This window comes from Oncorhynchus mykiss, chromosome 2 (assembly GCF_057628025.1).
Source record: "Oncorhynchus mykiss isolate SJ-2025 chromosome 2, ASM5762802v1, whole genome shotgun sequence".
NCBI classification, from domain to species: domain Eukaryota; kingdom Metazoa; phylum Chordata; class Actinopteri; order Salmoniformes; family Salmonidae; genus Oncorhynchus; species Oncorhynchus mykiss.
This window is the reverse complement of record NC_143023.1, coordinates 4,815,001-4,839,472: the sequence shown is the minus strand read 5'-3', so window position 1 is coordinate 4,839,472 and position 24,472 is coordinate 4,815,001. Positions and strand designations below refer to the sequence as shown.

Genomic DNA, 24,472 nt, shown 5'->3' with positions numbered 1-24,472 from the left:
TCTCTGTACTTTGCTCTGTTCATCTATCCCTCGATCCTAACTAGTCTCCCAGTCCCTGCCGCTGAAAAACATCCCCACTGCATGATGCTGCCACCATCATGCTTCACTGTAGGGATGGTGACAGGTTACCTCCAGACGTGACACTTGGCATTCAGGCCAAAGAGTTCAATCTTGGTTTCATCAGACCAGAGAATCTTGTTTCTCAGATGGCCTGTCATGTGCCATCTGTTGGCGGGGTCATGGTGCTGAGCTGTATGGCTGGACCTCAGCCCAGTCACTCTGTTACACTACAGCGCCACCTGCTGCTGGAAATAAATACAGCACAACACTTATTGTATTCTAAGAGCAAGCTGGGACGCTAAGTCGATAGGAGACAGTAACGTCCACACTAGTAGTAGGTCGATGTATAGTAGATTCTGTGACTGAACCCCCAGGGTTGTCTGTCTGTCTCCTCCAGGACCAGTATGACCAGTCGTCCAGTCCAGACAGCAGTGGCAGTGGTGAGTGCATCTCTACTGGCTTGTTTATGTTTACAGAGTGGGAATCACATCACGTGGGAGACCATACTTCCTGAACCACAGATGTGTATCGATTCACCCTGACTGCCTTGATTTAGACGGTCAAATTGAAGCTTATCTTGGACATGACCTCATGCATGTGTTTGCATGTGACCGTGACTGAAGGTAATTAAGTTATTAGCACAAGTTAGTGACTGAACCAGAAGAAGTTTTGTGAATCGTTTGTGAATCGTTTGTGTGACTTGTTGCCTTTCTGTGTGTCCGACCAAATAGCCTCACTATTGTTATTTTATTGTTGCTCCTTAATTATTTGTTATTTATCTATAAAAAAATATATAAAAAAATGTACTTCAGTTTATTTTAGTAAATTCTTTCTTAACACTTATTTTTCTTAAAACTGCATTGTTGGTTAAGGGCTTGTAAGTAAGCATTTCACTGTAAGGTCTACCTACACCTGTTGTATTCGGCGCATGTGACAAATGAACATTTAGATTTGACTATGTGTGTGAGCAGTGAAGGGCCAGCCTATCCCAACAGAGAGCAGGTCTCCAGGTGTCTCCAAGTCAGAGGGGGTGGTGGTGGTCGGCTCCCCAGAGAAGAGCCCTCGTGGTGGGGATGCCAAACCAGAGACGGTCCCTAGGAACCGCATTACCTCAGTCCTAAGTTCCAGTCCTAAGCCTCCTCTTCAGGGCCCCAAGCCAGCCCTCGCTGCCCGACCCTCCATCCTTCAGAAGCCGCGCACCGGCAGTAGCAGGAGCATAGGTAGGCCTGTAATACGGAGCATTGAGATGTACAGATATACTAGATATTCTTATATCCTTCCATTAGTATGGATAACAGCCAGGAGAATTGGTAGACAGGGTATAACATTTGGTCCACCAGCCACTGGGGCATGTAGATAAAAATAATCTACCAGCCAAAATGTTGTTATTTAATTTAAAATTACACTAACAAAACACACACAAAAACAGACGAGCCTTTATTGTAATGCTTCTTAAACAGCACATACATATATCGCTAGTAAGAAGTAACTAATGTGGTTTATTGAATAATTATTTTTTTACTCCCTTTAAGGGCGGGAGGTTGCCGTGGCAGCGTGATGTCAGTCATGTTAGTGCCTGTGAGATTGGGTCTGACTAGTAGAGGCGTTGTCTTCTCTTCTCTAGCTGTTGAAACTCAAACATAGAAAAACAAACATGGTGAAACAAAACCACGTAAATAGTCAAGAAACACAAGGATAAAGTCTCTCTTCAGTAGACTTCAGTTTCAAGTTAAATTAGACCAACTTTTAGGCCTTGTCCGCAGCGCTTCTAAAGATGACTATTTCCCTCAGCTCTTCACCCCCAGCCAGGCAGTGTTGCAGCGCGAGGTGGAATAGACTATATAGGATTTGTAGTTCTTTGACTTTGTGCAATTCATTTACCAGCTATGAAACAAAATGGCCCCAAAATACTTTGAAAACGGCTACTGCAGCATTTATTTGACTATAAATGTGATAATACTAGACTATTTTTTATTCCCAAACGCACTGTGGAGCCAACCTCCCTTCCACAGTGGCTGGTGAGATAGACTCACATTTGACAGGTGGTGTGTGTTCATTTTAGGCCCTGTTGGTAGAGTATGGAGCATTTACATAACACAGATTGGTACTCTATTTTAGTTTCATTCCTGTGGTATGGAGGACCCTGGATGTTACATCTGTTAAAGATCTAGAACTATCTAGCCCCTGGATGTTAAATCTGTTAAAGATCTAGAACTATCTAGACCCTGGATATTAAAGCTGTTAAAGATCTAGAACTATCTAGCCCCTGGATATTACATCTGTTAAAGATCTAGAACTATCGAGCCCCCTGGATATTAAAGATCTAGAACTATCTAGCCCCTGGATCTTACATCTGTTAAAGATCTAGAACTATCTAGCTCCTGGATGTTAAAGCTGTTAAAGATCTAGAACTATCGAGCCCCTGGATATTAAAGATCTAGAACTATCTAGCCCCTGGATGTTAAAGATCTAGAACTATCTAGCCCCTGGATGTTACATCTGTTAAAAATCTAGAACTATCTAGCCTCTGGATGTTAAAGCTGTTAAAGATCTAGAACTATCTAGCCCCTGGATATTAAAGATCTAGAACTATCTAGCCCCTGGATGTTAAAGATCTAGAACTATCGAGCCCCTGGATATTAAAGATCTAGAACTATCAAGCCCCTGGATGTTAAAGAGCTAGAACTATCGAGCCCCTGGATATTAAAGATCTAGAACTATCTAGCCCCTGGATGTTACATCTGTTAAAGATCTAGAACTATCTAGCCCCTGGATGTTAAAGATCTAGAACTATCTAGCCCCTGGATGTTAAAGATCTAGAACTATCGAGCCCCTGGATATTAAAGATCTAGAACTATCTAGCCCCTGGATGTTAAAGATCTAGAACTATCGAGCCCCTGGATATTAAAGATATAGAACTATCTAGCCCCTGGATGTTAAAGATCTACAACTATCTAGCCCCTGGATATTAAAGATCTAAAACTATCGAGCCCCTGGATATTAAAGATCTAGAACTATCTAGCCCCTGGATGTTAAATCTGTTAAAGATCTAGAACTATCGAGCCCCTGGATATTAAAGATCTAGAACTATCGAGCCCCTGGATATTAAAGATCTAGAACTATCTAGCCCCTGGATGTTAAATCTGTTAAAGATCTAGAACTATCGAGCCCCTGGATATTAAAGATCTAGAACTATCTAGCCCCTGGATGTTAAAGCTGTTAAAGATCTAGTGATAGTGTAATAGTAATATTCTGGGGTCTGAGGCTGGACACCTTCTGCCTTTCAATAGACCACAGATCTTCACCTAGGATGTCAACTAATCTGGCTTCCTGTCGCCGTCATCAACTACGTAAACAACAATAAATGATATATCTTAACCTGTAAATTTGACACACACCTGTCCTAGTTTTGGGACAATAGAAACCTTGGTGTAGTTCTGATACCTGTTCTCTTTCTGTCTGCCAGATGAGGTCTGTGACTCTCCTGGAGGGAATGTGTCTCCCAAGGGGGCAATGCTGCCTTACAGCCTGAAGAGGGTCCCCTTGGACAAGGACAAGGAGGGGCAGGGCAGTCCTCTACTGGGGGGCACGGGGAGCAACAAAAACCCCTCCGCTCAGGCAGGTAGGTTACCTTTACCCATCCAGGTAGGAACAGACCTAGTCACACACTATCATACTTCCAGGTGTCGTTCATCACTTTGCGTTTGAGGAAGCCTGGAAGGAGAGGCTATTTAGCCCTAAAGCGCAGGCCTCTGTTTCCCTCAAACTGTATCTGTTCTCAGTAGAGAGAGAGAGATGTGTCTGACACCAGAATATATTATCCTTACTGCATAGAACAAATGCACAATCACAGATACAACTCAATCTTGACTCCATTTTTGTTAAGATTGCCATTCCATCTTATTCCAAGGGAATCGTCTCATAGACTGTCATTTTGAACGTAGCCTTTGTCTTGTAGATAGATATCATTAATCCTTCATAGATTACTGTTTTCCTCATCGATAGGTAGGCTAAGATTTATCTCTGTGGTTTTCCTCATAGAGAGATAGGCCAGGATTTATCTCTGTGGTTTTCCTCATAGAGAGAGGCTAGAGTTTATCTCTGTGGTTTTCCTCATCGAGAGATAGGCCAGGATTTATCTCTGTGGTTTTCCTCATAGAGAGATAGGCCAGGATTTATCTCTGTGGTTTTCCTCATAGAGAGATAGAATAGAGTTTATCTCTGTGGTTTTCCTCATAGAGAGATAGGCCAGGATTTATCTCTGTGGTTTTCCTCATAGAGAGATAGAATAGAGTTTATCTCTGTGGTTTTCCTCATAGAGAGATAGAATAGAGTTTATCTCTGTGGTTTTCCTCATAGAGTGATAGAATAGAGTTTATCTCTGTGGTTTTCCTCATAGAGAGATAGAATAGAGTTTATCTCTGTGGTTTTCCTCATAGAGAGATAGGCCAGGATTTATCTCTGTGGTTTTCCTCATAGAGAGATAGAATAGAGTTTATCTCTGTGGTTTTCCTCATAGAGAGATAGGCCAGGATTTATCTCTGTGGTTTTCCTCATAGAGAGATAGAATAGAGTTTATCTCTGTGGTTTTCCTCATAGAGAGATAGAATAGAGTTTATCTCTGTGGTTTTCCTCATATAGAGATAGGCCAGGATTTATCTCTGTGGTTTTCCTCATAGAGAGATAGAATAGAGTTTATCTCTGTGGTTTTCCTCATAGAGAGATAGAATAGAGTTTATCTCTGTGGTTTTCCTCATAGAGAGATAGGCCAGGATTTATCTCTGTGGCTTTCCTCATAGAGAGATAGAATAGAGTTTATCTCTGTGGTTTTCCTCATATAGAGATAGGCCAGGATTTATCTCTGTGGTTTTCCTCATAGAGAGATAGAATAGAGTTTATCTCTGTGGTTTTCCTCATAGAGAGATAGAATAGAGTTTATCTCTGTGGTTTTCCTCATAGAGAGATAGGCCAGGATTTATCTCTTTGGTTTTCCTCATAGAGAGATAGAATAGAGTTTATCTCTGTGGTTTTCCTCATAGAGAGATAGAATAGAGTTTATCTCTGTGGTTTTCCTCATAGAGAGATAGAATAGAGTTTATCTCTGTGGTTTTCCTCATAGAGAGATAGAATAGAGTTTATCTCTGTGGTTTTCCTCATAGAGAGATAGAATAGAGTTTATCTCTGTGGTTTTCCTCATAGAGAGATAGGCCAGGATTTATCTATTTGGTTTTCCTCATAGAGAGATAGAATAGAGTTTATCTCTGTGGTTTTCCTCATAGAGAGATAGAATAGAGTTTATCTCTGTGGTTTTCCTCATAGAGAGATAGAATAGAGTTTATCTCTGTGGTTTTCCTCATAGAGAGATAGAATAGAGTTTATCTCTGTGGTTTTCCTCATAGAGAGATAGAATAGAGTTTATCTATGTGGTTTTCCTCATAGAGAGATAGGCCAGGATTTATCTCTTTGGTTTTCTTTATAGAGAGATAGAATAGAGTTTATCTCTGTGGTTTTCCTCATAGAGAGATAGAATAGAGTTTATCTCTGTGGTTTTCCTCATAGAGAGATAGAATAGAGTTTATCTCTGTGGTTTTCCTCATATAGAGATAGAATAGAGTTTATCTCTGTGGTTTTCCTCATAGAGAGATAGAATAGAGTTTATCTCTGTGGTTTTCCTCATAGAGAGATAGAATAGAGTTTATCTCTGTGGTTTTCCTCATAGAGAGATAGAATAGAGTTTATCTCTGTGGTTTTCCTCATAGAGAGATAGAATAGAGTTTATCTCTGTGGTTTTCCTCATAGAGAGATAGAATAGAGTTTATCTCTGTGGTTTTCCTCATAGAGAGATAGAACAGAGTTTATCTCTGTGGTTTTCCTCATAGAGAGATAGAATAGAGTTTATCTCTGTGGTTTTCCTCATAGAGAGATAGAATAGAGTTTATCTCTGTGGTTTTCCTCATAGAGAGATAGGCCAGGATTTATCTCTTTGGTTTTCCTCATAGAGAGATAGAATAGAGTTTATCTCTGTGGTTTTCCTCATAGAGAGATAGAATATAGTTTATCTCTGTGGTTTTCCTCATAGAGAGATAGAATAGAGTTTATCTCTGTGGTTTTCCTCATAGAGAGACAGAATAGAGTTTATCTCTGTGGTTTTCCTCATAGAGAGATAGGCCAGGATTTATCTCTGTGGTTTTCCTCATAGAGAGATAGGCCAGGATTTATCTCTTTGGTTTTCTTTATAGAGAGATAGAATAGAGTTTATCTCTGTGGTTTTCCTCATAGAGAGATAGAATAGAGTTTATCTCTGTGGTTTTCCTCATAGAGAGATAGAATAGAGTTTATCTCTGTGGTTTTCCTCATAGAGAGATAGAATAGAGTTTATCTCTGTGGTTTTCCTCATAGAGAGATAGAATAGAGTTTATCTCTGTGGTTTTCCTCATAGAGAGATAGAATAGAGTTTATCTCTGTGGTTTTCCTCATAGAGAGATAGAATAGAGTTTATCTCTGTGGTTTTCCTCATAGAGAGATAGAATAGAGTTTATCTCTGTGGTTTTCCTCATAGAGAGATAGAATAGAGTTTATCTCTGTGGTTTTCCTCATAGAGAGATATAATAGAGTTTATCTCTGTGGTTTTCCTCATAGAGAGATAGGCCAGGATTTATCTCTTTGGTTTTCCTCATAGAGAGATAGGCCAGGATTTATCTCTTTGGTTTTCCTCATAGAGAGATAGAATAGAGTTTATCTCTGTGGTTTTCCTCATAGAGAGACAGAATAGAGTTTATCTCTGTGGTTTTCCTCATAGAGAGATAGGCCAGGATTTATCTCTGTGGTTTTCCTCATAGAGAGATAGGCCAGGATTTATCTCTGTAATTTTCCTCAAAGAAAGATAGGCTAGAGTTTATCTCTGTGGTTTTCCTCATAGAGAGATAGGCCAGGATTTATCTCTTTGGTTTTCTTTATAGAGAGATAGAATAGAGTTTATCTCTGTGGTTTTCCTCATAGAGAGATAGAATAGAGTTTATCTCTGTGGTTTTCCTCATAGAGAGATAGAATAGAGTTTATCTCTGTGGTTTTCCTCATAGAGAGATAGAATAGAGTTTATCTCTGTGGTTTTCCTCATAGAGAGATAGAATAGAGTTTATCTCTGTGGTTTTCCTCATAGAGAGATAGAATAGAGTTTCTCTCTGTGGTTTTCCTCATAGAGAGATAGAATAGAGTTTATCTCTGTGGTTTTCCTCATAGAGAGATAGAATAGAGTTTATCTCTGTGGTTTTCCTCATAGAGAGATAGAATAGAGTTTATCTCTGTGGTTTTCCTCATAGAGAGATAGGCCAGGATTTATCTCTTTGGTTTTCCTCATAGAGAGATAGAATAGAGTTTATCTCTGTGGTTTTCCTCATAGAGAGATAGGCCAGGATTTATCTCTTTGGTTTTCCTCATAGAGAGATAGAATAGAGTTTATCTCTGTGGTTTTCCTCATAGAGAGACAGAATAGAGTTTATCTCTGTGGTTTTCCTCATAGAGAGATAGGCCAGGATTTATCTCTGTGGTTTTCCTCATAGAGAGATAGGCTAGAGTTTATCTCTGTGGTTTTCCTCATAGAGAGATAGAATAGAGTTTATCTCTGTGGTTTTCCTCACTAGCACTGGCCAACATTATTATCCAATCTACTACACCAGCTGTAATCAGGCTTCTCTATGTCATTTAGTATTATCTTCATGTATTAGTGTTGTCTCTCTAGAGCAGTGGTTCCCAAACTTATTATAGGCCCGTACCCCTTCAAACGTTCAACCTCCAGCTGTACCCCCTCTAAGCACCAGGGTCAGCGCACTCTCAAAAGTTGTCATGACAACAATTATGACAATGATGTTGTCATCATTGTAAGCCTGCCACACACACACACCATACAATACATTTATTTATTAACCTTTCTGATCTCCCCATCCCGGATCCGGGTTCGTGAATACAGACTCAAGCTCATTACCATAACGCAACGTTAACTATTCATGAAAATCGCAAATGAAATGAAATAAATATGCTAGCTCTCAAGCTTAGCCTTTTGTTAACAACACTGTCATCTCAGATTTTCAAAATATGCTTCTCAACCATTGCAAAACAATCATTTGTGTAACAGTATTGATGGCTAACGTAGCATTTAGCATTAGGATTCAGCTGGCAACATTTACACAAAAAAACAGAAAAGCATTCAAAAAAATCATTTACCTTTGAAGAACTTCAGATGTTTTCATTGAGGAGACTCTCAGATAGCAAATGTTCAGTTTTTCCTGAAAGATTATTTGTTTAGGACAAATCGCTCCGTTTTCTGCGTCACGTTTAGCTATGAAAAAACCCCTGTATCCAGGATTGTGTAAATCTATCAGCAAGCTCATTAGCATAACACAACGTTAACTATTTATGAAAATCGCAAATGAAATGAAATAAATATGCCATCTCTCAAGCTTAGCCTTTTGTAAACAACACTGTCATCTCAGATTTTCAAAATATGCTTCTCAACCATAGGAAAACAATCATTTGTGTAAAAGTAGCTAGCTAGAGTTAGCATTTCGCGTTAGCATTTAGCGTTAGCATTAGCGTTAGCATCCAGCACGCAACATTAACAAAAACATAAAAGCCTTCAAATAAAATCATTTACCTTTGAAGAACTTCTGATGTTTTCAATGAGGATACTCTCAGTTAGATAGCAGATGCTCAGTTTTTCCAAAAAGATTCCTTGTGTATTAGAAATAGCTCCGTTTTATACATCACATTTGGCTACCAAAAAAAATCCATAAATTCAGTCCTCAAAACGCAAACTTTTTTCCAAATTAACTCCATAATATCGACTGAAAACATGGCAAACGTTGTTTAGAATCAATCCTCAAGGTGTTTTTCACATATCTCTTCATTGATACATCGTTCTTGGAAACATGCTTTCTCTCCTGAATCCCAGGAGAAAATGCCTGCACCTGAAGATTACGCACAAATTTAGACAAAGGACACCGGGCGGACCTCTGGAAAATGTAGTCTCTTATGGCCAATCTTCCAATGATATGCCTACAAATACGTCACAATGCTGCTAAGACCTTGGGCGAACGACAGAAAGTGTAGGCTCATTCCTTGCGCAATCACAGCCATATAAGGAGAGAATGGAAAACAGAGCTTCAGAAATTCTGCTAATTCCTGGGTGATGCATCATCTTGGTTTCGCCTGTAGAATGAGTTCTGGGGCACTTACAGACAAAATCTTTGCAGATTCTGAAACTTCAGAGTGTTTTCTTTCCAAAACTGTCAAGAATATGCATAGTCGAGCATCTTTTCGTGACAAAATATCGCGCTTAAAACGGGAACGTTTTTTATCCAAAAATGAAATAGCGCCCCTAGAGCTCTAAGAGGTTAAACATAAGAATGAGTGAGTTTTTGTCACAACCCGGTTCGTGGGAAGTGACAAAGAGCTCTTATAGGACCACGGCACAAATAATAATATAATAATAATAAATAATTTTGCTCTTTATTTAGCCGTCTTACATATAAAACCTTATTTGTTCATCGTAAATTGAGAATAACTCACCACATTTTAATTAAAAGCGTATGCTTGAAAGAATGCACATAACTCTGCAATGTTGGGTTGTATTGGAGAGAGTCTCCGTCTTAAATCATTTTCCACACAGTCTGTGCCTGTATTTAGTTTTCATGATAGTGAGGGCCGAGAATCCACTCTTACATAGGTACATGGTTGCAAAGGGCATCAGTGTCTTAACAGCGCGATTTGCCAAGGCAGGATACTCTGAGCGCAGCCCCATCCAGAAATCTGTCAGTGGCTTCTGATTAAATGACATTTTCACAGAACTGCTTGTTGCAATTTCGATGAGGCTGTCTTCAGATATCGGTAAGTGGACTGGAGGCAGGGCATGAAAGAGATAACAAATCCAGTTGTTTGTGTTGTCCGTTTCTGGAAAGTACCTGTGTAATTGGGCACCCAACTCACTCAGGTGCTTCGCTATGTCACATTTGACATTGTCCGTAAGCTTGAGTTCATTTACACATAAAAAAAATCATACAATGACGGAAAGACCTGTGTGTTGTCCTTGTTAATGCAGACAGAGAAGAGCTAAAACTTCTTAATCAGAGCCTCAATTTTGTCCCACACATTGAATATAGTTGCGGAGAGTCCCTGTAATCCCAGATTCAGATCATTCAGGCGATAAAAAACATCACCCAGATAGGGCAGTCGTGTGACAAACTCAACATCATGCAAGCGGTCAGACGAGTGAAAATTATGGTCAGTAAAGAAAACTTGAAGCTCGTCTCTCAATTAAAAAAAACGTGTCAATACTTTGCCCCTTGATAACCAGCGCACTTCTGTATGTTGCACAAGCGTTACATGGTCGCTGCCCATATCATTGCATATAGTGCAGAAAACACAAGAGAGTTCAGGGGCCTTGCTTTAACAAAGTTAACCATTTTCACTGTAGTGTCCAAAACACCTTTCAAGCTGTCAGGCATTCCCTTGGCAGCAAGAGCCTCTCGGTGGATGCTGCAGTGAACCCAAGAGCCTCTCGGTGGATGCTGCAGTGAACCCAAGAGCCTCTCGGTGGATGCTGCAGTGTACCCAAGAGCCTCTCGGTGGATGCTGCAGTGAACCCAAGAGCCTCTCGGTGGATGCTGCAGTGAACCCAAGAGCCTCTCTGTGGATGCTGCAGTGAACCCAAGAGCCTCTCGGTGGATGCTGCAGTGAACCCAAGTGGCAACGGGAGCAACTGCTTGAACACACGTTACCACTCCACTATGTCTCCCTGTCATGGTTTTTGCGCCAACAGTACAGATACCAACACATCTTGACCACCAAAGTCCATTTGATGTCACAAAGCTGTCCAGTACTTTAAAAATATCCTCTCCTGTTGTCCTGGTTTCCAGAAGAGGATGTCTTCCTTAATTGACCTCCCCCCATAAACGTAACGGACATATACCAGGAGCTGTGCCAGGCCCACCACGTCTGTTGACTCATCCAGCTGTAACAGACATATACCAGGAGCTGTGCCAGGCCTGCCACGTCTGTTGACTCATCCAGCTGTAACAGACATATACCAGGAGCTGTGCCAGGCCCACCACGTCTGTTGACTCATCCAGCTGTAACAGACATATACCAGGAGCTGTGCCAGGCCCACCACGTCTGTTGACTCATCCAGCTGTAACAGACATATACCAGGAGCTGTGCCAGGCCTGCCACGTCTGTTGACTCATCCAGCTGTAACAGACATATACCAGGAGCTGTGCCATGTCTGTTGACTCATCCAGCTGTAACAGACATATACCAGGAGCTGTGCCAGGCCCGCCATGTCTGTTGATTAATCCAGCTGTAACAGACATATACCAGGAGCTGTGCCATGTCTGTTGACTCATCCAGCTGTAACAGACATATACCAGGAGCTGTGCCAGGCCTACCACGTCTGTTGACTCATCCAGCTGTAACAGACATATACCAGGAGCTGTGCCAGGCCTACCACGTCTGTTGACTCATCCAGCTGTAACAGACACATACCAGGAGCTGTGCCAGGCTGTTGACTCATCCAGCTGTAACAGACATATACCAGGAGCTGTGCCAGGCCCGCCACGTCTGTTGACTCATCCAGCTGTAACGTATAGAAGTCACTGGCTCGTATGTGAAGCAGTAATTGTTTCAAAACATGTCCTGCCATGTCACTGATGTGTTGTGAAACAGTGTTGTTTGATGAAGTCATTGTCTGTATACATTTTTGGGCCTTTTCCCCCAGCATTGTCCCAGCCATATTTGTGGCAGCAGGAAGAAGGAAGTCCTCCACTATAGTATGGGCCTTGCCTGTCCTAGCCACTCGGTAGCTCACCATATAAGACTCTTCTAGCCCCTTCTTATTAATGGTATCTGTTGCTTTTATACATGTCTTACTACTCAAAAGTCATCTTTATTCTCTCAGAAAAACTCCTGTGGTTTATTTTTCAAATTGGCGTGTTTTGTTTCTAAATGTCTGCGCAAGAGTGAAGGTTTCATCGAGTTGTGAGATAGTACTTTTGCACATATAACACACTGTGGCTGAGGAAAGGCACTACTCCCAATATAAGTGAACCCCAAATCAATGTAGTTCTCATCATATTTGCTCCTCTTCGATGGTCCAATGTCCCTCTCTGTTGTTCGGTGCTTTCCCGGGTAAGGGGACAGTAGCTTGGTGCTTTCCCAGGTAAGGGGGCAGTAGCTTGGTGCTTTCCCGGGTAAGGGGACAGTAGCTTGGTACTTTCCCAGGTAAGGGGGCAGTAGCTCTTCGGCTGCATCGGATTCACAACTGTCAGTGTACATGCTAGCTGGGCTAACAACAAATGTAGAATTACTGATGCTAGCTGGGCTAACAACAAATGTAGAATTACTGATGCTAGCTGGGCTAACAACAAATGTAGAATTACTGATGCTAGCTGGGCTAACAACAAATGTAGAATTACTGATGCTAGCTGGGCTAACAACAAATGTAGAATTACTGATGCTAGCTGGGCTAACAACAAATGTAGAATTACTGATGCTAGCTGGGCTAACAACAAATGTAGAATTACTGATGCTAGCTGGGCTAACAACAAATGTAGAATTACTGATGCTAGCTGGGCTAACAACAAATGTAGAATGACTGATGCTAGCATTGGATGTGCTACTGGAAGCAGAACAACTTGTGTAGTCGACAGGTGCAGGTGTAGTACTGCTGGAAGTAGCAGTACTACCAGTAGAGCTGGTAGATGATATGGCTATAACACACTCTACTACACACTCTATAACACATTCTATAACACACTCTATAACACACTCTATAACACTCTACAACACATTCTATAACACACTCTACAACACTCTACAACACACTCTACAACACTCTACAACATACTCTATAACACACTCTATAACACACTCTATAACACTCTACAACACACTCTACAACACACTCTACTATGCACTCTACTACACACTCTTCTACACACTCTACTACGCACTCTACTACACACTCTACTACACACTCTACTACACACTCTACAACAAACTCTATAACACACTCTACTACGCACTCTCTACACACTCTACTACACACTCTACTACACACCCTACTACACACTCTATAACACACTCTACTACGCACTCTACTACACACTCTGCTACACACTGCTACTCACTCTGCTACACACTATAACACACTCTACTGCACAGTCTACTACACACTCTACTACACTACTACACAGTCTATAACACACTCTACTACACAGTCTACTACACAGTCTACTACACACTCTACTACACTCTACTGCACAGTCTACTACACACTCTACTACACTACTACACAGTCTCCTACACACTCTACTGCACAGTCTACTACACAGTCTACTACACTACTACACAGTCTCCTACACACTCTACTGCACAGTCTACTACACACTCTACTACACTACTACACAGTCTCCTACACACTCTACTGCACAGTCTACTACACACTCTACTACACTACTACACAGTCTACTACACACTCTACAACACACCCTACTACACACTCTGTTGCACAGCAACATTACTCATATGAACAGTCACTGAAGGCACCACAGACCACTCTTCACCCCCAATGCTAGTGAGGAGATTTAAATCATGTTCTATGGATCAAGATTGAATCTATCGATCTGTTATTGATCTGTTATTGATCTGTTATTGATCTGTTATTGATCTGTCATATGAACAGTCACTGAGGGCACCACAGACCACTCTTCACCCCCAGTGCTAGTGAGGAGATTTAAATCATGTTCTATGGATCAAGATTGAATCTATCGATCTGTTATTGATCTGTTATTGATCTGTTATTGATCTGTCATATGAACAGTCACTGAGGGCACCACAGACCACTCTTCACCCCCAGTGCTAGTGAGGAGATTTAAATCATGTTCTTTGGATCAAGATTGAATCTATCGATCTGTTATTGATCTGTTATTGATCTGTTATTGATATGTTATTGATCTGTTATTGATAGGCTACTCGTTCTTTACAAACTCCATCAATAAAGAACCACACATTGCCTACTTGTCTTCTATTTTTAGCAGCCCAGATGTGCTGAAAGACAAATTAGAATGAATTACTATGCCCCAATCGGCTTGGCCCTGTGGCTAATTGAATGGCTAATTGATCAACGAGCACTAAAGTCCAGCCTCCCTCCCTCCCTCCCTCCACCCTCTCCCTAGTGAATGTTCCAACAGAAGACGGTAGCGTGTTTGATTCTGATCAGGAAGCTGACAAGCCAATCTCAGAGCCCGACACGCCTGCCAATCACCTACCAGCACCGAACAGGAAGTGGGCGAGCACAAGAGCAGGAAGTCCCTCCCCTGTACTGGTTAGAAGAAATTCTCCCTTTCCCTCCTCCTCTCTCACTTGTATCTTTTATAATCTCTCATCTTGTCCCGTAGTTCAGGTCAGACTGCAGTGAGATTCATTATTGGAGCTTCTGGACATGATTTGATTGATAGTGATGGCTTATAATTGAAGGGAGCTTTTATCAAAATGAATCTAAAATACCGCCTACTGATCTTTCTCCAACTGGCACCTGAGGCAGAAAGTTATCCGGGCTTCTCTAGGCTTCACATGGGAAACGTTCATATTTTTAGAATATGTCTTGATGCCAGTTGGTGCCAGTTGGTGCCAGTTGATGCCAGTTGGTGCCAGTTGATGCCAGTTGGTGCCAGTTGGAAAATGTGCTTGCTTTTCTTTAGAAAATGTGTTGGATTGATTCATCTTTCACAAGTTACTATCTAGAAGTGTTCCTTTGACTCATTTTTTAGCACTGATGAGGTAGAAATGGAGATTAAAACAGAAATCAAACCGTTTGTTTTCAGATAAGGTTGTTTTTGGCGCCCTCTGCTGTTCATTCTCATAACCAGCTCCTGTCCTCTTCTCCTCAGCAGTGAAACCAGGCTCAGTGTCAGACCCTGCCAATCGCCAGAGCCCCCACCGCCACAACTCTGAGGACAACGGCTCCAAACCCAAGGACCAATCCCCCAACCCTGACAGAGACAAGGGACCGGGGAGAAAGTCTCCCCGATCTGGAGAAGAGGCCGACAAAGACTTTATTTTTATATGAGAAACTAAACTCTCAATGAATGACAGGTGCATTGTACCTGCCTGTCATCTCAGTATATCTGATGTCAGGAATCGGAAAGCGACGACCGTATGTCTAAAGACTGTCGGGCAGAGTAACCCATGTGAAGTGTTTCACTGTGATAGGACTGTTGTACACTTTCACTAAATCTCAGTAATTCCAAGATAAATATGGCTAAAGCACTGTTATGATGATGCACTGTTGTGTGTTAAGTCACTGTGGATCAGAAACAACACATTTTCTGAAGGGGGAAGGAGAGGGACATTCCTTTACACGACTCAGATATCTCATGGCTTGGCCATGTGTGTACTATGTCATCATGGTTTGGACATGTGTGTACTATGTCATCATGGTTTGGACATGTGTGTACTATGTCATCATGGTTTGGACATGTGTGTACTATGTCATCATGGTTTGGACATGTGTGTACTATGTCATCATGGTTTGGACATGTGTGTACTATGTCATCATGGTTTGGACATGTGTGTACTATGTCATCATGGCTTGGACATGTGTGTACTCTGTCATCATGGTTTGGACATGTGTGTACTCTGTCATCATAGCTTTGTGTGCCGGTCATCCCCTGTGCTTGTATTGGGAAATAAACTGGTGTACTGTCATGCCAGTAAAAGCTAGCCTGGAATCCACACTGAATATCTGTTTCACTATTCAGATTGGTATCCATGCCAGTAAAAGCTAGCCTGGAATCCACACTGAATATCTGTTTCACTATTCAGATTGGTATCCATGCTAAGTGAAATCCGGACATGGATGGGACTCCAGCTCGGGGCTTTTCTGCAGGCAGCATCAATTGGCTCCTAATTCAGAACCTGACTGCTTCGTGTGGACAGACGGACATTTTCAAACCTGTCCAGCAATTCAGGAAGTAAACTGAAATACAATTTCAATTTCTCTTCATTGCTTTTCAATCAGAAATTTTTTAAATTGGAATTTGGCTTAGTTTCTGGATTGACTGGAATTGAAATGGAATTGACCCGAACCCTGCTGTCTAGTCAGTCAGGGCCCGACAACTAGGGGTCATGTCCTGACCTCGGCACCTTTCGGTCTTTCAATTGGTCTTCGTTTGCTGCCTCGCTGCCAGTAGTTTATTTTCTTCACGACCTGTAAATCAAATGGCTTTGGACTGAAGGGTTGGCTTACTCGGTCAGAACGTAGTGGCGTCACGGTATCATATGGCTTTGGACTGAAGGGTTGGCTTACTCGATCAGAACGTAGTGGCGTCACGGTATCATATGGCTTTGGACTGAAGGGTTGGCTTACTCGGTCAGAACGTAGAGACGTCACGGTATCATATGGCTTTGGACTGAAGGGTTGGCTTACTCGGTCAGAACATAGTGGCGTCACGGTATCATATGGCTTTGGACTGAAGGGTTGGCTTACTCGGTCAGAACATAGTGGCGTCACGGTATCATATGGCTTTGGACTGAAGGGTTGGCTTACTCGGTCAGAACGTAGTGGCGTCACGGTATCATATGGCTTTGGACTGAAGGGTTGGCTTACTCGGTCAGAACATAGAGACGTCACGGTATCATATGGCTTTGGACTGAAGGGTTGGCTTACTCGGTCAGAACGTAGTGGCGTCACGGTATCATATGGCTTTGGACTGAAGGGTTGGCTTACTCGGTCAGAACATAGAGACGTCACGGTAACACGTGTTCCCGATGTCTGGGACTGGGTTGAATGTTGTGAATGCATCACATTCCATGAACCTGTCCACCTGGGGCCTAGTTCAGTAGGCAGATAACGGAACAAAACTGACTGAAACAGGGAGGTCAAATGACCTGAACTTGTCCAATAAAGAAACACTTGTTTTAGTTTATTACGCTCTCTACTGAACAGGACCCTGAGGGGTGAACTACGAAGCAGGTAGCAAGGTCACTTCGGTAAACTACGAGTTCAACTCGGGATAACCGGTCATGCGAAAGCGTCTCACCTTTTTAGCAAAGGTCAATTTCTATGGCAACGAATCCTCCAGAACTAACCCGCTCCGGGGCAGGCTAACTCCACTTACCTAGAATTAAATGATCAATCAAATCAGATTCCCTCCCTCTCGCAAAGACTGTGTCATCATCCCCTTCATTTGAGGAAGACGACTGATTTTTTCTTTTTGTGTGTTAAAATAGGCATGTTAAAATATCTAACATTTCACATTTAGTAATGACGGAATGCATTCTAAACTTCACCCCCAGTAGCTCTTCTGTATGACTCCATAATACTATTTTATTGATAGGAGGGTGGGGGGGGGGGGGGGGCCTGTGGTTGTTGTGCATTGATAAGCACACCAAAGACGGTCATAAAATAAAGACTAATTAATGATAAATAATAAAATTAAAAAATGCGTTAATGATGAGTGATAAAATAAAGGCACTTCTAAAATCCCATTTCACACCACAACCTGCTGAGTTTCCAAAATGACTTTTCTCTTCTCTTGATTTCTGCACAAATGAAAATGTTGCACTGAGTCGCCCACGGATTGACGTTTCAGCATTGTCGCGATGAAGAGTTCGCCATTCGACTAGCCACGTGCGACATGCACGTGCAGGCAGTTCACAAGCCTTCTTAGAGTTAGCGGCAAGCGTACAAGCAATATCCACCGGCTTTAGGTACACATGACGCCTGAACTGGGATGTGAAGCTAGCTGAAGCTGGTTAGCTTTAGAAAGACCCTGAGTAGATCTAGCATGCTTCGTAGGATAACCCCTCTGGTTAATTGTCTCGGTTGGTTTGGATTTCTCCGGCTTGTATTTTATTCTTTCTGTTTGGGGATAAAGAGCAGCTGGATGTCTTCTGTTTGGTTCTATGAAACAATAAAACCATGTAACGACGTGTTTAAAAGAATCCTTCAGAGTTAAATAAGTAAGAGAGGGAGTCTATCTCTCAGACAGGGTGATTACTGCTGAATTTGTGTGTCCGATATGCATATGTGGTGTGCTGTATGTGTAATATAATACTGTATGTTAAATTACATACATGTAATATAATACTGTATGTTAAATTACATACATGTAATATGATACTGTATGTTTAATTACATACATGTAGTATAATACTGTATGTTTAATTACATACATGTAATATAATACTGTATGTTTAATTACATACATGTAATATAATACTGTTACATACATGTAATATAATACTGTATGTTTAATTACATACATGTAATATAATACTGTATGTTTAATTACATACATGTAATATAATACTGTATGTTTAATTACATACATGTAATTTAATAATGTATGTTAAGTTACATACATGTAAATATAATACTGTATGTTTAATTACATACATGTAATATAATACTGTATGTTTAATTACATACATGTAATATAATACTGTATGTTTAATTACATACATGTAATATAATACTGTATGTTATGTTACATACATGTAATATATCCACACACGTATGTGTACACAGATCCTATATTACTATGGTACTACTAAGCACACTACTAAAATAGGTTTATATAATGATGTAATTTATTCGAAATAAAAACAATGTTTGATGATGTTTTTCTCCCTTTTCTTGTCCTTCCTTAATGTACGTTGTGTTAATACTGAGGAAATCAATTTGTCCATTTCACAGTTTTCTTCTTATTCTTTAAACGATGAATTAGTTGTATTATTTTATTTTCATGACAAGACACATTGCTATATTTGCCTGATCGTATCTGAAAAGCATTTTTTTAAAAAAGGAAAGTTAATCCAACAAAGGAAATGACTCCATGTTTGTTAGTCGGTGTGTTTTATTTTGTTATGGACGATACTCCATTAACATGGTTCACTAAATCCCACTACTGGCTGTGGACACGTCCTTCCTTATGTGAATATTTATACCAAATAAAATAATTGTACAGATTGAAACACGTCTAAATGAGATTTGTACAGATATTTGATGAATCATTGATCGTTGAAACATTGATCGTTGAATCAGTGTTGACATTGATCGTTGGATCAGTGTTGACATTGATCGTTGAAACATTGATCGTTGGATCAGTGTTGACATTGATCGTTGAAACATTGATCGTTGGATCAGTGTTGACATTGATCGTTGAATCATTGATCGTTGAATCATTGATCGTTGAATCAGTGTTGACATTGATCGTTGAATCAGTGTTGACATTGATCGTTGAATCATTGATCGTTGAATCATTGATCGTTGAATCAGTGTTGACATTGATCGTTGAATCATTGATCGTTGGATCAGTGTTGACATTGATCGTTGACACATTGATCGTTGAATCATTGATCGTTGAATCAGTGTTGACATTGATCGTTGAATCAGTGTTGACATTGATCGTTGAAACATTGATCGTTGGATCAGTGTTGACATTGATCGTTGAATCAGTGTTGACATTGATCGTTGAAACATTGATCGTTGAATCAGTGTTGACATTGATCGTTGAATCAGTGTTGACATTGATCGTTGAAACATTGATCGTTGGATCAGTGTTGACATTGATCGTTGGATCAGTGTTGACATTGATCGTTGACACATTGATCGTTGAATCATTGATCGTTGAATCATTGATCGTTGACACATTGATCGTTGAATCATTGATCGTTGACACATTGATCGTTGAATCATTGATCGTTGAATCATTGATCGTTGACACATTGATCGTTGAATCATTGATCGTTGAATCATTGATCGTTGACACATTGATCGTTGAATCATTGATCGTTGAATCATTGATCGTTGACACATTGATCGTTGAATCAGTGTTGACATTGATCTTTGGATCAGTGTTGACATTGATCGTTGGATCAGTGTTGACATTGATCGTTGAATCAGTGTTGACATTGATCGTTGAAACATTGATCGTTGAATCAGTGTTGACATTGATCGTTGAAACATTGATCGTTGAATCAGTGTTGACATTGATCGTTGAAACATTGATCGTTGAATCAGTGTTGACATTGATCGTTGAAACATTGATCGTTGAATCAGTGTTGACATTGATCGTTGAAACATTGATCGTTGAATCAGTGTTGACATTGATCGTTGAATCATTGATCGTTGAATCAGTGTTGACATTGATCGTAGGATCAGTGTTGAATGAATGGAGTGACATTACGTTTAAGCTTCTTATATGTGTGCTCTGCCTGTTGACACGGATGCCAAGCCGATGCTGTTATCCTTCCTCTTCATCACCGTGAGGCAGCACGATAGAGTTCCCATACATTGCGGTGCTCGTCGTCTCGGAGTGAACCCTGACAAGTCTGTCTCCAGTCATCTGCTCTTCTTTTGTTTGAGCTGGTTGTGGCTTCTCGTTCTGTCTCCTTTCCTAATGTGCTTACAGTCTCCAGGAAACTCATGAAAGTGGGAGCGGTTGTCCTCCATTCTTCTTAAACCTTGGCCCAACTAAAAGTCTCTGAGAGCGGAAGGAGTGGTCTGTCACAGTATGGAGTTGAATTCAAATGGCTTGACACACTTTGGAACTTAACAACTTGACACGCTTTAGACCAGGGGGAGTCAGACTGGGGTGACCAGGGGGAGCCAGACTGGGGTGACCAGGGGGAGCCAGACTGGGGTGACCAGGGGGAGCCAGACTGGGGTGACCAGGGGGAGCCAGACTGGGGTGACCAGGGGGAGCCAGACTGGGGTGACCAGGGGAGCCAGACTGGGGTGACCAGGGGGAGCCAGACCGGGGTGACCAGGGGAGCCAGACCGGGGTGACCAGGGGAGCCAGACTGGTGTGACCAGGGGAGCCAGACTGGGGTGACCAGGGGAGCCAGATTGGGGTGACCAGGGGGAGCCAGACTGGGGTGACCAGGGGAGCCAGACTGGGGTGACCAGGGGGAGCCAGACTGGGGTGACCAGGGGGAGCCAGACTGGGGTGACCAGGGGGAGCCAGACTGGGGTGACCAGCGGAGCCAGACTGTGGTGACCAGGGGGAGCCAGACTGTGGTGACCAGGGGGAGCCAGACTGGGGTGACCAGGGGGAGCCAGACCGGGGTGACCAGGGGAGCCAGACTGGGGTGACCAGGGGAGCCAGACTGGGGTGACCAGGGGGAGCCAGACTGGGGTGACCAGCGGAGCCAGACTGGGGTGACCAGGGGGAGCCAGACTGGGGTGACCAGGGGGAGCCAGACTGGGGTGACCAGGGGGAGCCAGACTGGGGTGACCAGGGGAGCCAGACTGGGGTGACCAGGGGGAGCCAGACTGGGGTGACCAGGGGGAGCCAGACTGGGTTGACCAGGGTCCGTCATGATCTGGGGCGGTGTGTCACAGCATCATCGGACTGAGCTTGTTGTCATTTTAGGCAATCTCAACACTGTGCGTTACAGAGAATACATCCTCCTCCCTCATGTGGTACCCTTCCTGCAGGCTCATCCTGACATGACCCTCCTGCATGACAATGCCACCAGCCATACTGCTCGTTCTGTGCATCATTTCCTGCAAGACAGGAATGTCAGTGTTCTGCCATGGCCAGTGAAGAGCCCGGATCTCAATCCCATCGAGCTTGTCTGGGACCTGTTGGCTCGGAGGGTGAGGGCCATTCCCCCAAGAAATGTCGGGGAACTTGCAGGTGCCTTGGTGGAAGAGGGGGGTAACATCTCACAGCAAGAACTGGCAAATCTGGTGCAGTCCATGAGGAGGAGATGCACTGTAGTACTTAATGCAGCTGGTGGCCACACCAGATACTGACTGTTACTTTTGATTTCGACCCCCCCTTTGTTCAGGGATACATTTTTCAATTTCTGTTAGTCAAATGTTTGTGGAACTTGTTCAGTTTATGTCTCAGTTGTTGAATCTTGTTTTGTTTCATACAAACATTTACACATGTTAAGTTTGCTGAAAATAAACACAGTTGACAGAGAGAGGACGTTGCTTTGCATTTTATGTATTTGTGAAACAGAGGTCCCGGGTTCGAGCCTGGTATGTGCCGCATGGGGTGGAAGTGGTACACGCTAAGCAAGCAGCGTGACGTCCTTCATACACGGTTTTCCCCACTAGTAATTACCAGTAGAAGTGCCTTTTTCCCAGTTGTATGTGGTAAATAGAACCTTTCAACTTCGTTATAGGCAGGTCAGTAGCATAACTAGCCACTAGATGGTGGGATAACGATGAGAGAAAGCAGAGCCATCCCACCGGGCATAGACATCCATTGAACTTCTATTCCACATTTGAATTCAACCAGTGTGTGCCCAGTGGGATGGGAGAACTCTTGTCTGCATTCTGCGTTTGATTGAAATACAGGCCTGTAATTCAACTAGAATAAAACACTGAAATATGTTACTGTGAAACTGTACTCACAATATAAAGAGTGTCTTGACTTAGTGCTTTTTAAAATGCAAGCCTGGAATTAATTCAGCCAGCCACTCTAAAAATCTGACAGTGAGAAATTAAATGTCATAAACTATTAAAAATCGTAAACCATCTCTGGTATGATATTGCATAACTTTTCATTTTTGACAGACCAGTTTCAGGAGGAAAAGCATTTGTGTGACTTGACTCTCATCTGCTTTATTGCTACAGTCAACAGAGCCATGTTATTTAGACAGTTAGACCAATGAGGTTTCTGCGTGATGATACATTTACATAACACTTGAACGTTCTATGGCAGCGATGTTAGTTCCCCATTAATTAACTTTACATGTGGAATATTAAAACTATGCAACCGAATGCCTAGAATTACAACAATATTCAACATTCTATGGCAGCCATGTTAGTTCCCCATTAACTTTACATGTGGAATATTTAAACAATGCAACCGAATGCCTAGAATTACAACAATATTCAACATTCTAAAAGTTGACCAAACTCTCGAATGTCTCTGCAGTCGAAATGCGTTCGTCCATCCTGTATTCTATTCGTTCTACACCGCGTCATGGTGAAGTCAGATTATTCCATATAAGGAGGGGAGGTTTGGAGAATAGATCGGGCCACGTCGAGAAAAGCACCCAGACGTTGTAGTGAACTAGTGCAGAGTAGACTCTCGACAAGGATACAGAGACACCTATCACCTGAACTATCATAAACCGTATTAAGAGATATCATTTACACTCCTGTTTATTACAATGGACTGCGCTTTTGAGCACTTGGATGCTGTTGGTTTTCTGGAGATTTGGCAACACTTTGATGCAGACGGTGAAAATTATGAATTTTATAACCTAACCATGCGAGCTATGGTTTCATAACTTGATATATGTTATTTTTGATGAAAAAAAATATGTTATTTATGTCAAGAAAACGTATTAAAATGTATTCTAAAACGTATGAGAAGAGTATTTTAAATGGTGTTAATGCTTCTACAGATAATGGTTACATTGAGGGGAAGGAGTTGGATCACTTCTTCCGTCACATGATGACGAAATTAGGTCCGGAGGTAAGTACATATATTTTTCCCTCTCTTATCTTTTATCTATTTTATTAGCAACCTAATAACGCGCAACACATTTGAAGCGCAGCAGGTGCATTTAGTCTATTTGCGAGCTACTGCCAGAAACTAGTGTGCCCCCTTATAAATGACGCATAACGTCATTTATTATTATTATTATTATTATTATAAATATCCTCTTCTAAATATGTCTCACTGGTCCTCGGAAGTGTTATCGGAAGTTCCTCTATTACAGATAGCCTACAATGTGTTAAAGGCACTTCCTCTTTCTTGTAAGTGGTGTGCCACTGTTGCCTCTATGGGAGATTGCCAACAACATCTTATTTTTGTGCTAAAGTATTTACAGTCCATCAATGTACCTCTTGGTCTAGGTGAGTGAATAAAACGATTCGATGGCAGGCTGCTGATGATTGAGAAGTAAATAAAACTATGGGTTGATACAGGAAAACAGCCGGTACGTTTCCCATGTAATTGTGCAGCGAAGGGCAACCTATCTTTAGTTACAGCTCTGTCCAAACAACGGCTCTATTCAACCTTTTACTATGTGTTTGTCTTTTTCCTGAGTGGGTTGAGCTGCTGTCCAGATGGGCTCAAGGATGACATTAGGATGCTACAGGCATCAGCAAACGCAATTATGGGCATGCGTCCCAAATGGCACCCTATTCCCTATACAGTACACTACTTTTGGCCAGAGCCCTATGGAACCCTGTTCCCTATATAGTGCACTACTTTTGACCAGAGCCCTGTGGAACCATGTTCCCTATATAGTGCACTACTTTTGACCAGAGCCCTATGGAACCATGTTCCCTATATAGTGCACTACTTTTGACCAGAGTCAATAGGGCACTATAAATGGAATAGGGGTTCTGTGATGGTGATGTTGTTTTTAATGGCTCCTGCGGATG

At 41.9% G+C, this 24,472-nt stretch overlaps 2 protein-coding genes across 5 annotated transcripts in view; both read left to right on the top strand.

Moving 5' to 3' along the window:
* LOC110506994 (F-actin-uncapping protein LRRC16A) overlaps window positions 1-19,086 on the top strand; it is a 220,702-nt gene extending 201,616 nt beyond the window's left edge. The window contains exons 34-38 of one of the 2 annotated variants that reach the window (XM_090186092.1): window positions 458-500; window positions 1,032-1,280; window positions 3,527-3,682; window positions 14,286-14,434; window positions 15,000-17,317. In XM_090186092.1, coding sequence (XP_090042218.1) covers window positions 458-500; window positions 1,032-1,280; window positions 3,527-3,682; window positions 14,286-14,434; window positions 15,000-15,005 — 603 coding nt within the window. In that variant the 3' untranslated portion in view covers window positions 15,006-17,317. Of the gene's footprint in view, window positions 1-457; window positions 501-1,031; window positions 1,281-3,526; window positions 3,683-14,285; window positions 14,435-14,999 lie in introns of both variants that reach the window. The other variant, XM_090186089.1, reaches the window with a different exon arrangement.
* A 3,880-nt stretch (window positions 19,087-22,966) lies between these two features.
* LOC110505062 (secretagogin) overlaps window positions 22,967-24,472 on the top strand; it is a 25,366-nt gene continuing 23,860 nt past the window's right edge. For 2 of the 3 annotated variants that reach the window (XR_016490690.1, XM_090216310.1), the window contains exons 1-2: window positions 22,967-23,317; window positions 23,485-23,555. Coding sequence is in view for 2 of the 3 variants with exons in the window: in XM_090216310.1 (XP_090072436.1) it covers window positions 23,248-23,317; window positions 23,485-23,555 (141 nt within the window). In the remaining variant the exon portion in view is untranslated. The remainder of the gene's footprint in view (window positions 23,318-23,484; window positions 23,556-24,472) is intronic. The other variant, XM_090216314.1, reaches the window with a different exon arrangement.